Source organism: Oncorhynchus keta, chromosome 12, assembly GCF_023373465.1.
Source record: "Oncorhynchus keta strain PuntledgeMale-10-30-2019 chromosome 12, Oket_V2, whole genome shotgun sequence".
Taxonomy (NCBI): domain Eukaryota; kingdom Metazoa; phylum Chordata; class Actinopteri; order Salmoniformes; family Salmonidae; genus Oncorhynchus; species Oncorhynchus keta.
The window spans coordinates 48,347,255-48,360,633 of record NC_068432.1 but is presented as its reverse complement, the minus strand read 5'-3'; the positions used below and the strand labels follow the sequence as shown (position 1 = coordinate 48,360,633).

Here is a 13,379-nt window from a genome sequence, read left to right as displayed (position 1 = left end):
CGCTCTAACCGAGGCTATTTTGGGAATTGAATTCCCAGTGCATTCCTGCAAAGAAGCAGCTTTTCTCGCTTTCCTACAGCTGTGCTTTGTCAACTCTTCCACCTGATAATGCCCTCACCTGGTCTAAAGGTGACATGACACATATACATTTTACATTGACGTTTCATTAAAAAGTGCGAGCCGATATGTCCCCGATATTGGGTGTTTGGTTAGATTAGAGATATGGATAGCTAATGGAACAGTTTACTGATATTGGGTAGGTGATTGGTTAGATTAGAGATATGGATAGCTAATGGAACAGTTTACTGATATTGGGTAGGTGATTGGTTAGATTAGAGATATGGATAGCTAATGGAACAGTTTACTGATATTGGGTAGGTGATTGGTTAGATTAGAGATATGGATAGCTAATGGAACAGTTTACTGATATTGGGTAGGTGATTGGTTAGATTAGAGATATGGATAGCTAATGGAACAGTTTACTGATATTGGGTAGGTGATTGGTTAGATTAGAGATATGGATAGCTAATGGAACAGTTTACTGATATTTGGTAGGTGATTGGTTAGATTAGAGATATGGATAGCTAATGGAACAGTTTACTGATATTGGGTAGGTGATTGGTTAGATTAGAGATATAGATAGCGTATGGAACAGTTTACTGATATTGGGTAGGTGATTGGTTAGATTAGAGATATGGATAGCTAATGGAACAGTTTACTGATATTGGGTAGGTGATTGGTTAGATTAGAGATATAGATAGCGTATGGAACAGTTTACTGATATTGGGTAGGTGATTGGTTAGATTAGAGATATGGATAGCTAATGGAACAGTTTACTGATATTGGGTAGGTGATTGGTTAGATTAGAGATATGGATAGCTAATGGAACAGTTTACTGATATTGGGTAGGTGATTGGTTAGATTAGAGATATGGATAGCTAATGGAACAGTTTACTGATATTGGGTAGGTGATTGGTTAGATTAGATATATGGATAGCTAATGGAACAGTTTACTGATATTGGGTAGGTGATTGGTTAGATTAGAGATATGGATAGCTAATGGAACAGTTTACTGATATTGGGTAGGTGATTGGTTAGATTAGAGATATGGATAGCTAATGGAACAGTTTACTGATATTGGGTAGGTGATTGGTTAGATTAGAGATATGGATAGCTAATGGAACAGTTTACTGATATTGGGTAGGTGATTGGTTAGATTAGAGATATGGATAGCGTATGGAACAGTTTACTGATATTGGGTAGGTGATTGGTTAGATTAGAGATATGGATAGCGTATGGAACAGTTTACTGATATTGGGTAGGTGATTGGTTAGATTAGAGATATGGATAGCGTATGGAACAGTTTACTGATATTGGGTAGGTGATTGGTTAGATTAGAGATATGGATAGCGTATGGAACAGTTTACTGATATTGGGTAGGTGATTGGTTAGATTAGAGATATGGATAGCGTATGGAACAGTTTACTGATATTGGGTAGGTGATTGGTTAGATTAGAGATATGGATAGCGTATGGAACAGTTTACTGATATTGGGTGTTTGGTTAGATTAGATATATGGATAGCTAATGGAACAGTTTACTGATATTGGGTAGGTGATTGGTTAGATTAGAGATATGGATAGCTAATGGAACAGTTTACTGATATTGGGTAGGTGATTGGTTAGATTAGAGATATGGATAGCGTATGGAACAGTTTACTGATATTGGGTAGGTGATTGGTTAGATTAGAGATATGGATAGCTAATGGAACAGTTTACTGATATTGGGTAGGTGATTGGTTAGATTAGAGATATGGATAGCGTATGGAACAGTTTACTGATATTGGGTAGGTGATTGGTTAGATTAGAGATATGGATAGCTAATGGAACAGTTTACTGATATTGGGTAGGTGATTGGTTAGATTAGAGATATGGATAGCTAATGGAACAGTTTACTGATATTGGGTAGGTGATTGGTTAGATTAGAGATATGGATAGCTAATGGAACAGTTTACTGATATTGGGTAGGTGATTGGTTAGATTAGAGATATGGATAGCTAATGGAACAGTTTACTGATATTGGGTAGGTGATTGGTTAGATTAGAGATATGGATAGCGTATGGAACAGTTTACTGATATTGGGTAGGTGATTGGTTAGATTAGAGATATGGATAGCTAATGGAACAGTTTACTGATATTGGGTAGGTGATTGGTTAGATTAGAGATATGGATAGCGTATGGAACAGTTTACTGATATTGGGTAGGTGATTGGTTAGATTAGAGATATGGATAGCGTATGGAACAGTTTACTGATATTGGGTAGGTGATTGGTTAGATTAGAGATATGGATAGCGTATGGAACAGTTTACTGATATTGGGTGTTTGGTTAGATTAGATATATGGATAGCGTATGGAACAGTTTACTGATATTGGGTAGGTGATTGGTTAGATTAGAGATATAGATAGCGTATGGAACAGTTTACTGATATTGGGTGTTTGGTTAGATTAGATATATGGATAGCGTATGGAACAGTTTACTGATATTGGGTGTTTGGTTAGATTAGATATATGGATAGCGTATGGAACAGTTTACTGATATTGGGTAGGTGATTGGTTAGATTAGAGATATGGATAGCTAATGGAACAGTTTACTGATATTGGGTAGGTGATTGGTTAGATTAGAGATATGGATAGCTAATGGAACAGTTTACTGATATTGGGTAGGTGATTGGTTAGATTAGAGATATGGATAGCGTATGGAACAGTTTACTGATATTGGGTAGGTGATTGGTTAGATTAGAGATATGGATAGCGTATGGAACAGTTTACTGATATTGGGTAGGTGATTGGTTAGATTAGAGATATGGATAGCTAATGGAACAGTTTACTGATATTGGGTAGGTGATTGGTTAGATTAGAGATATGGATAGCGTATGGAACAGTTTACTGATATTGGGTAGGTGATTGGTTAGATTAGAGATATGGATAGCGTATGGAACAGTTTACTGATATTGGGTAGGTGATTGGTTAGATTAGAGATATGGATAGCTAATGGAACAGTTTACTGATATTGGGTAGGTGATTGGTTAGATTAGAGATATGGATAGCGTATGGAACAGTTTACTGATATTTGGTAGGTGATTGGTTAGATTAGAGATATGGATGGCTAATGGAACAGTTTACTGATATTGGGTAGGTGATTGGTTAGATTAGAGATATAGATAGCGTATGGAACAGTTTACTGATATTGGGTAGGTGATTGGTTAGATTAGAGATATGGATAGCTAATGGAACAGTTTACTGATATTGGGTAGGTGATTGGTTAGATTAGAGATATGGATAGCGTATGGAACAGTTTACTGATATTGGGTAGGTGATTGGTTAGATTAGAGATATGGATAGCTAATGGAACAGTTTACTGATATTGGGTAGGTGATTGGTTAGATTAGAGATATGGATAGCTAATGGAACAGTTTACTGATATTGGGTAGGTGATTGGTTAGATTAGAGATATGGATAGCTAATGGAACAGTTTACTGATATTGGGTAGGTGATTGGTTAGATTAGAGATATGGATAGCGTATGGAACAGTTTACTGATATTGGGTAGGTGATTGGTTAGATTAGAGATATGGATAGCTAATGGAACAGTTTACTGATATTGGGTAGGTGATTGGTTAGATTAGAGATATGGATAGCGTATGGAACAGTTTACTGATATTGGTTGGTGATTGGTTAGATTAGAGATATGGATAGCGTATGGAACAGTTTACTGATATTGGGTAGGTGATTGGTTAGATTAGAGATATGGATAGCGTATGGAACAGTTTACTGATATTGGTTGGTGATTGGTTAGATTAGAGATATGGATAGCGTATGGAACAGAGTTCTGATATTGGTTGGTGATTGGTTAGATTAGAGATATGGATAGCTAATGGAACAGTTTACTGATATTGGTTGGTGATTGGTTAGATTAGAGATATGGATAGCGTATGGAACAGTTTACTGATATTGGTTGGTGATTGGTTAGATTAGAGATATGGATAGCTAATGGAACAGTTTACTGATATTGGGTAGGTGATTGGTTAGATTAGAGATATGGATAGCGTATGGAACAGTTTACTGATATTGGGTAGGTGATTGGTTAGATTAGAGATATGGATAGCTAATGGAACAGTTTACTGATATTGGGTAGGTGATTGGTTAGATTAGAGATATGGATAGCGTATGGAACAGTTTACTGATATTGGGTAGGTGATTGGTTAGATTAGAGATATGGATAGCGTATGGAACAGTTTACTGATATTGGGTAGGTGATTGGTTAGATTAGAGATATGGATAGCGTATGGAACAGTTTACTGATATTGGGTAGGTGATTGGTTAGATTAGAGATATGGATAGCGTATGGAACAGTTTACTGATATTGGGTAGGTGATTGGTTAGATTAGAGATATGGATAGCGTATGGAACAGTTTACTGATATTGGGTAGGTGATTGGTTAGATTAGAGATATGGATAGCGTATGGAACAGTTTACTGATATTGGGTAGGTGATTGGTTAGATTAGAGATATGGATAGCGTATGGAACAGTTTACTGATATTGGGTAGGTGATTGGTTAGATTAGAGATATGGATAGCTAATGGAACAGTTTACTGATACGCTGTTCTACATTTCAACCAGTACCTTACGATTCTGTGTTAGGTCTTTGATTAGATTACGGGTCACAGAACCTTTTATGATCCACCATGACTTTGGTGTCCGAAAGATTTGAACGTTCTGCTTATCAGGCTCCCGAATCCAAAATCTAAACCATCTGGTACAACATTTACACAGCCCCTATCTAACCCGTGTTCAGCTAATAATCCCAGTAGTCGGGTCCATATCGGCTCCATCCAGGCCACACAGCACAATGCCCTCCTCCTCTATCACATGGCTTTAATGGGCTGGATAGCTGTGTCTATACTGCCCAGGTTATTAATATGCTATTCTTACACTAATGCTACATTATTAGGCCCGTACATACTCAGGTTGCACATTGATGTACAATGCATTTGACACACAACGGCTGTGATACAAGTTAAGAGGATATTTTTCATGAGTTTTTTGCAAAACAATGTTTACACAACTCATTGACAGTTTAGGCTTCTATGACCCCCAACTTAAATGGTCTGAATAGCTACACTGAACAAAATTATTAACGCAACATGTAAAGTGTTGGCCCCATGTTTCATGAGATTAAATAAAAGATCCCCGAAATTTTTCATAGATTCCAAAAAAATGTATTTCTTTCAAATTTTGTGCTCATATTTGTTTACATCCCTGTTAGTGAACATTTCTCCTTTGCCAAGATAATCCATACACCTGACAGGTGTGGCATATCAGGAAGCTGACTAAACAACTTGATCATTACACAGGTGCAACTTGTGCTGGGGACAATAAAAGGCCACTCTAAAATGTGCAGTTTTGTCTCACAACACAATGCCACAGATGTCTCAAGTTTTGTGGGAGCGTGCAATTGGCATGCTGACTGCAGGAATGTCCACCAGAGCTGTTTCCAGAGAGCGTAATGTTAATTTCTCTACCATAAGCCACCTCCAGCAGTACATTTAACTGGCCTCACAACCGCAGACCACGTATGGCGTTGTGTGGGTGATCTATTTGCTGATGTCAATGCTGTGAACAGAGTGCCCCATGGTGGGGTTATGGTATGGGCAGGCATAAGCTACAGACACAGTTCCATTTTTATCAATGGCAATTTGAATGCACAAAACTACCGTGGCGAGATCCTGAGGCCCATTTTTTTTTTACCAACATGTACATATCTGTATTCCCAGTCATGTGAAATCCATGGATTAGGAACTAATTTAATTCATTTTGATTGACTGATTTCCTCAAATGAACTGTAACTCAGTAAAATGAAATGAATGAAATTGTTGCTTTTGTTCAGTATGTCTTGCCCAGGTTATTACTATGGTACAATACTGCTACAGTATTAGTACATAGACTGAAAGATATTAATATGTTTCTTTGCTCTAATTTACCGACAATAAAGTAAACATCTGGATTTAACAAGGTTTTTGAACTTCATTCAAAATGAACTTTCATCTCCCGTGTGGTAATGACAGTATACGGAGAGACAGTCAGTGTTGTCTTCTACTGCCTGATTGCTCTGTAGCTGTAACTCATCTTAACACAATATTGGTTTTGTTTCTCTAGGGGGAGACGGGGGCTGCTGGACCTTCTGGACCTCCTGTAAGTCAAGACTCTGTTTTAGATGCCAGTCAGTGATATACTGTTCTGCACCATGACACACACGCACGCACACACACACACACACACACACACACACACACACACACACACACACACACACACACACACACACACACACACACACACACACACACACACACACACACACACACACACACACACACACAGTCTTGTACAGCTACTTTTGTGGGGACACACTATTCATTCAGTCCCATCCAAAATCCTATTTTCCATAACCCCTAACCCTAACCCTAATCCGTACCCTTACCCTAACCTTAACCCTAAACCTAACCATAGCGCCTAACATTAATTCTAACCCAAACACTAATTCTAACTTTACCCCTAAACCCACTGAGAAATAGCATTTGACCTCATGGGGACCAACAAAATGTACCCCAGTTAGTCAAATGTTTGTTTGTTTACTATTCTTGTGGGAACTCTCTCTCTCTCTTCTGTCTCCCTTCAACCACCCTGGTCTACTATATGAGACGGACTGGTCACACACAATTACCAGGTGGCAAAGTTCCGGATGGATTATTGGCATTTATCAGTGTAGTAACAAACCCCCACCTAGCAATCCATTGCAACCCCAAACTGTTCACACCCCGCTTGTTGGCGGAGATAACATTGAGCCATTTTAAAGCTCATTTCCTGCATTTCTACACATCTTATGTACGTTTTATATGACACCAGGGGTCGAAGCACGATCGAGCCATAGAAGTTTGATAGCACTCCGAGATGCTGAGGTAAACTTTTAAGTGAATAACAGAAAGGAAAACGCTGCACACTGCCTCTCATGCTCCCAGGTGATATTTATTTACAACGTTTTTGACCCTTAGGTCTTCATCAGGTATCCATATCCCAGGTGTGGGTGGAAGGTGCGATATATATATATTTTTAGGGGCAGTACTCAGTGACATCACTTCCTGAAACAGGAGGTAAAATATGTATAACATAGTTTTACAATATTAACATTCAATGTATCAAAATATATGATCATACACAGAGAATGTGATCAATATTTATAGTAATATTGTCACGTTCTGACCATAGTTCTTTTGTGTTTTCCTTGTTTTAGTGTTGGTCAGGACGTGAGCTGGGTGGGCATTCTATGTGTCTAGTTTGTCTATTTCTATGTTTGGCCTGATATGGTTCTCAATCAGAGGCAGGTGTTAGTCGTTGTCTCTGATTGGGAACCATATTTAGGTAGCCTGTTTTGTGTTGGGATTTGTGGGTGGTTGTTTCCTGTCTTTGTGTTTTCTGCACAAAATAGGACTGGTTTGGTTTTTCCACGTTTATTGTTTTGTAGTTTGTTCATGTTAAGTGTCTCTTATTAAAGAACCATGAACTTCAACCAGGCTGCATTTTGGTCCGCCTCTCCTTCCCAGGAAGAAAAGTCGTTACAAATATACACACATACAATATTCAATTAGGAGTTTAAAAAAAAAACTATTTTAGACTTATTGAAACTATAAAAACGGTTTGAAGTCAAACTCCTCGTTAAGGCCAAGAGGAGACAGTGTGTTGAGCCTGTGGATCCACAAAGATCCCCTTTGGAGAAGTTTCCTCTCAGTGTCTCCTCCCCTGTGTGACATCTTGACCATTTATATTCCAATGTATCACAGAGAACTAATAGGAAGTCCAGCTTGTACAAAATGAGCAGCAACCAGATCTTTTCTCTCACCTGTCTGTATATTGCTGCGGTGCTCAAAGAATGTAATATTGTATGTATATTACTATAAATATTGATCACATTCTCTGTGTATGATAATATATTTTGATACATTTGAATGTTAATATTGGGAAACTATGTTATACATGTTTTACCTCCTGTTTCAGGAAGTGATGTCACTGAGTACTGTCACCACTTCCGCCGAAGTCGGTCCCTCTCCTTGTTTGGGCGGTGTTCGGCGGTCGACGTCACCGACCTTCTAGCCATCGCTGATCCACTTTTCATTTTACATTGGTTTTGTCTTGTCTTCCATCACACCTGGTTCCAATCCCATCAATTACATGTTGTGTATTTAACCCTCTGTTTCCCCTCATGTCCTTGTCGGTGGTTGTTTATTGTAAGTGTTTGTGTACGTCTGTACTGGTGTGTATTTAACCCTCTGTTTCCCCTCATGTCCTCGTCAGTGGTTGTTTATTGTAAGTGTTTGTGTACGTCTGTACTGGTGTGTATTTAACCCTCTGTTTCCCCTCATGTCCTTGTCAGTGGTTGTTTATTGTAAGTGTTTGTGTACGTCTGTACTGGTGTGCGTCTGGTTATGTGACCCATTGATTATCATTTTTATGTTTTCCGGTGGGTTTTTTGTAAATAAACTGCGCCGTTGGAAACACAGTTATTTCTCTCCTGCGTCTGACTTCTCTGCCGCCAGTTAAACACCCTTACAGGTACTGCCCCTATATATAGGACCTTCCACCCCCACCTGAGATATGGATGCCTGATGAAAAACATTGTAAATAAATATCGCCTGGGAGTATGAGCAGCGGTGTGCGGCGTTTTCCTTTCTGTTTTCCATGAGTTTTCCTACAACTCCAGCAACTGAGGAAAGTACCTGGATGTGCGAATTTTCTTCAGCTTTTGTACGTAAACTTTAAGCCATACAACTTTCATAGCACTCCAAGATTCTGACGTAAACTACCCTCTACGGGATCGGTGTCTCCTGTCATTTTTATCATAGGTACACTTCAACTGTGAGAGACGGAATCTAAAACAAAAATCCAGAAAATCACATTGTATGATTTTTAAGTCTTTAATTTATCAATGATGTCAGAGAGGTAGCGAGAAGAGAGAGGGTAGAGGCCGTCTTTCACACGTCTTTCACAGGAACTTTTCCAGGATGTTTTGGATTTTGAATGGTGGATTCCAAGACACACATCAGAGGTCAGATCATGGAGCAAGGAGGTGATGGAGGGAGAATAGAGAGGTGGAGGTAGTGAGGAGGTGATGGAAGGAGAATAGAGAGGTGGAGGTAGTGAGGAGGGGATGGAGGGAGAATAGAGAGGTGGAGGTAGTGAGGAGGGGATGGAGGGATAATAGAGAGGTGGAGGTAGGGAGGAGGGGATGGGAGGGAGAATAGAGAGGTGGAGGTAGGAGGTAGGGGAGAGAATAGAGAGGTGGAGGTAGTGAGGAGGTGATGGAGGAGAATGGAGGTAGTGAGGAGGTGATGGAGGGAGAATAGAGAGGTGGAGGTAGTGAGGAGGTGATGGAGGGAGAATAGAGAGGTGGAGGTAGGGAGGAGGTGATGGAAGGAGAATAGAGAGGGTGGAGGTAGTGAGGAGGTGATGGAGGGAGAATAGAGAGGTGGAGGTAGGAGGAGGTGATGGAGGGAGAATAGAGAGAGGTAGGGGAGGAGGTGATGGAGGGAGAATAGAGAGGTGGAGGTAGGGAGGAGGGATGGAGGGAGAATAGAGAGGTGGAGGTAGTGAGGAGGGGATGGAGGGAGAATAGAGAGGTGGAGGTAGTGAGGAGGGGATGGAGGGAGAATAGAGAGGTGGAGGTAGTGAGGAGGTGATGGAGGGAGAATAGAGAGGTGGAGGTAGTGAGGAGGGGATGGAGGGAGAATAGAGAGGTGGAGGTAGTGAGGAGGTGATGGAGGGAGAATAGAGAGGTGGAGGTAGTGAGGAGGTGATGGAGGGAGAATAGAGAGGTGGAGGTAGTGAGGAGGGGATGGAGGGAGAATAGAGAGGTGGAGGTAGTGAGGAGGTGATGGAAGAGAGGAGGAATAGAGAGGTGGAGGTAGTGAGGAGGTGATGGAGAATAGAATGAGGTGGAGGTAGTGAGGAGGTGATGGAGGGAGAATAGAGAGGTGGAGGGGATGGAGGGAGAATAGAGAGGTGGAGGTAGTGAGGAGGGATGGAGGGAGAATAGAGAGGTGGAGGTAGTGAGGAGGTGATGGAGGGAGAATAGAGAGGTGGAGGTAGTGAGGAGGTGATGGAGGAGAATAGAGAGGTGGAGGTAGTGAGGAGGGGATGGAGGAGAATAGAGAGGTGGAGGTAGTGAGGGGATGGAGGGAGAATAGAGGGTGGAGGTAGTGAGGAGGTGATGGAGGGAGAATAGAGAGGTGGAGGTAGTGAGGAGGTGGATGGAGAATAGAGAGGTGGAGGTAGTGAGGAGGGGATGGAGGGAGAATAGAGAGGTGGAGGTAGTGAGGAGGAGGATGGAGGGAGAATAGAGAGGTGGAGGTAGGGAGGAGGTGAGGAGGGAGAATAGAGGTGATAGGAGGGAGAGATAGAGAGGTGGAGGTAGTGAGGAGGGATGGAAGGAGAATAGAGAGGTGGAGGTAGGGAGGGGAGGGAGAATAGAGAGGTGGAGGTAGGGAGGAGGATGGAGGAGAATAGAGAGGTGGAGGTAGTGAGGAGGTGATGGAGGGAGAATAGGAGAGGTGGAGGTAGGGAGGAGGGGATGGAGGGAGAATAGAGAGGTGGAGGTAGGGGAGGAGGTGATGGAGGGAGAATAGAGGTGGTGGAGGTAGTGAGGAGGTGATGGAGGAGAATAGAGAGGTGGAGGTAGTGAGGAGGTGATGGAGGGAGAATAGAGAGGTGGAGGTAGTGAGGAGGTGATGGAGGAGAATAGAGAGGTGGAGGTAGGGAGAGGTGATGGAGGAGAATAGAGGAGGAGGGGAGGGAGAGGAGAATAGAGTGGAGGTAGATGGAGGTGATGGAGGAGAATGAGAGGTGGAGGTAGTGAGAGGGTGATGGAAGGAGAATAGAGGTGGAGTAGTGAGGAGGTGGAGGAGAATAGAGGTGGGAGAGGTGGAGGAGAAGGAAAGGGGATGGAGGGAGAATAGAGAGAGGTGGAGGTAGGGAGGAGGGGATGGAGGGAGAATAGAGAGGTGGAGGTAGGGAGGAGGTGATGGAGGGAGAATAGAGGTGGAGGTAGTGAGGAGGTGATGGAAGGAGAATAGAGAGGTGGAGGTAGGAGGAGGTGATGGAGGAGAATAGAGAGGTGGAGGTAGGAGGAGATGGAGGGAGAATAGAGAGGTGGAGGTAGTGAGGAGGTGATGGAGGAGAATAGAGAGGTGGAGGTAGTGAGGAGGTGATGGAAGGAGAATAGAGAGGTGGAGGTAGTGAGGAGGGGATGGAGGGAGAATAGAGAGGTGGAGGTAGTGAGGAGGTGATGGAGAATAGAGAGGTGGAGGTAGTGAGGAGGGGATGGAGGGAGAATAGAGAGGTGGAGGTAGTGAGGAGGTGATGGAAGGAGAATAGAGAGGTGGAGGTAGTGAGGAGGTGATGGAAGGAGAATAGAGAGGTGGAGGTAGTGAGGAGGGGATGGAGGGAGAATAGAGAGGTGGAGGTAGTGAGGAGGGGATGGAGGGAGAATAGAGAGATGGAGGTAGTGAGGGAGGTGATGGAGGGAGAATAGAGAGGTGGAGGTAGTGAGGAGGTGATGGAGAATAGAGAGTGGAGGTAGTGAGGAGGGGATGGAGGGAGAATAGAGAGGTGGAGGTAGTGAGGAGTGATGGAGAATAGAGTGGGATGGAGGAGGATGGAGGAGAATAGAGAGGTGGAGGTAGTGAGGAGGTGATGGAAGGAGAATAGAGAGGTGGAGGTAGTGAGGAGGGATGGAGGGAGAATAGAGAGGTGGAGGTAGTGAGGAGGTGATGGAGGGAGAATAGAGAGATGGAGGTAGTGAGGAGGGGAAGGAGAATAGATGGAGGGAGAATGAGGAGAATAGAGGGTGGAGGTAGTGAGGAGGGGATGGAGGGAGAATAATAGAGAGGTGGAGGTAGTGAGGAGGTGATGGAGGGAGAATAGAGAGGTGGAGGTAGTGAGGAGGGGATGGAGGAGAATAGAGAGGTGGAGGTAGTGAGGAGGGGATGGAGGGAGAATAGAGGTGGAGGTAGTGGAGAGGAGGTGATGGAGGGAGAATAGAGGTGGAGGTAGTGAGGAGGTGATGGAGAATAGAGAGGTGGAGGTAGAAGGGAGGAGGGGATGGAGAAATAGAGAATAGGAGGTGGAGGTAGTGAGGAGGGGATGGAGGGAGAATAGAGAGGTGGAGGTAGTGAGGAGGTGATGGAGGAGAATAGAGAGGTGGAGGTAGGGAGGAGGTGATGGAGGGAGAATAGAATAGAGAGGGGATGGAGAGAGGAGGTGGAGGTATGAGGAGAGGGAGAATAGAGAGGTGGAGGTAGGGAGGAGGTGAAGGAGGGAGAATGAGAGGAGGAGAGAATAGAGAGGTGGAGGTGGGAGGAGGTGATGGAGGGAGAATAGAGAGGTGGAGGTAGGAGGAGGTGATGGAGGGAGAATAGAGAGGTGGAGGTAGTGAGGAGGTGATGGAGGGAGAATAGAGAGTGGAGGTAGTGAGGAGGTGATGGAGGGAGAATAGAGGTGGAGGTAGTGAGGAGGTGATGGAAGGAGAATAGAGAGGTGGAGGTAGTGGGAGATGGAGAGAATAGAGAGGTGGAGGTAGTGAGGAGGGGATGGAGGGAGAATAGAGAGGTGGAGGTAGGAGGAGGTGATGGAGGGAGAATAGAGAGGTGGAGGTAGGGAGGAGGGGATGGAGGGAGAATAGAGAGGTGGAGGTAGGGAGGAGGATGGAGAATAGAGACGGGAGGTAGTGAGGAGGTGATGGAGGGAGAATAGAGAGGGTGGAGGTAGTGAGGAGGGGAGGGAGAATAGGGATGTGGAGGTAGTGAGGAGGTGATGGAGGGAGAATAGAGAGGTGGAGGTAGTGAGGAGGTGATGGAAGGAGAATAGAGAGGTGGAGGTAGGGAGGAGGTGATGGAGGGAGAATAGAGAGGTGGAGGTAGTGAGGAGGTGATGGAAGGAGAATAGAGAGGTGGAGGTAGTGAGGAGGTGATGGAAGGAGAATAGAGAGGTGGAGGTAGTGAGGAGGGGATGGAGGGAGAATAGAGAGGTGGAGGTAGGGAGGAGGGGATGGAGGGAGAATAGAGAGGTGGAGGTAGGGAGGAGGTGATGGAGGGAGAATAGAGAGGTGGAGGTAGTGAGGAGGTGATGGAGGGAGAATAGAGAGGTGGAGGTAGTGAGGAGGTGATGGAGGGAGAATAGAGAGGTGGAGGTAGTGAGGAGGGGATGGAGGGAGAATAGAGAGGTGGAGGTAGTGAGGAGGTGATGGAGAATAGAGAGGTGGAGGTAGTGAGGA

At 43.6% G+C, this 13,379-nt stretch overlaps 1 protein-coding gene across 4 annotated transcripts in view; it reads left to right on the top strand.

Annotated features, from left to right (window-relative positions):
* ccbe1 (collagen and calcium binding EGF domains 1) overlaps window positions 1–13,379 on the top strand; it is a 167,521-nt gene that overhangs the window by 139,730 nt on the left and 14,412 nt on the right. For all 4 annotated transcript variants that reach the window (XM_052458540.1, XM_052458542.1, XM_052458541.1 and 1 more), the window contains exon 10: window positions 6,215–6,250. In XM_052458540.1, coding sequence (XP_052314500.1) covers window positions 6,215–6,250 — 36 coding nt within the window. The remainder of the gene's footprint in view (window positions 1–6,214; window positions 6,251–13,379) is intronic.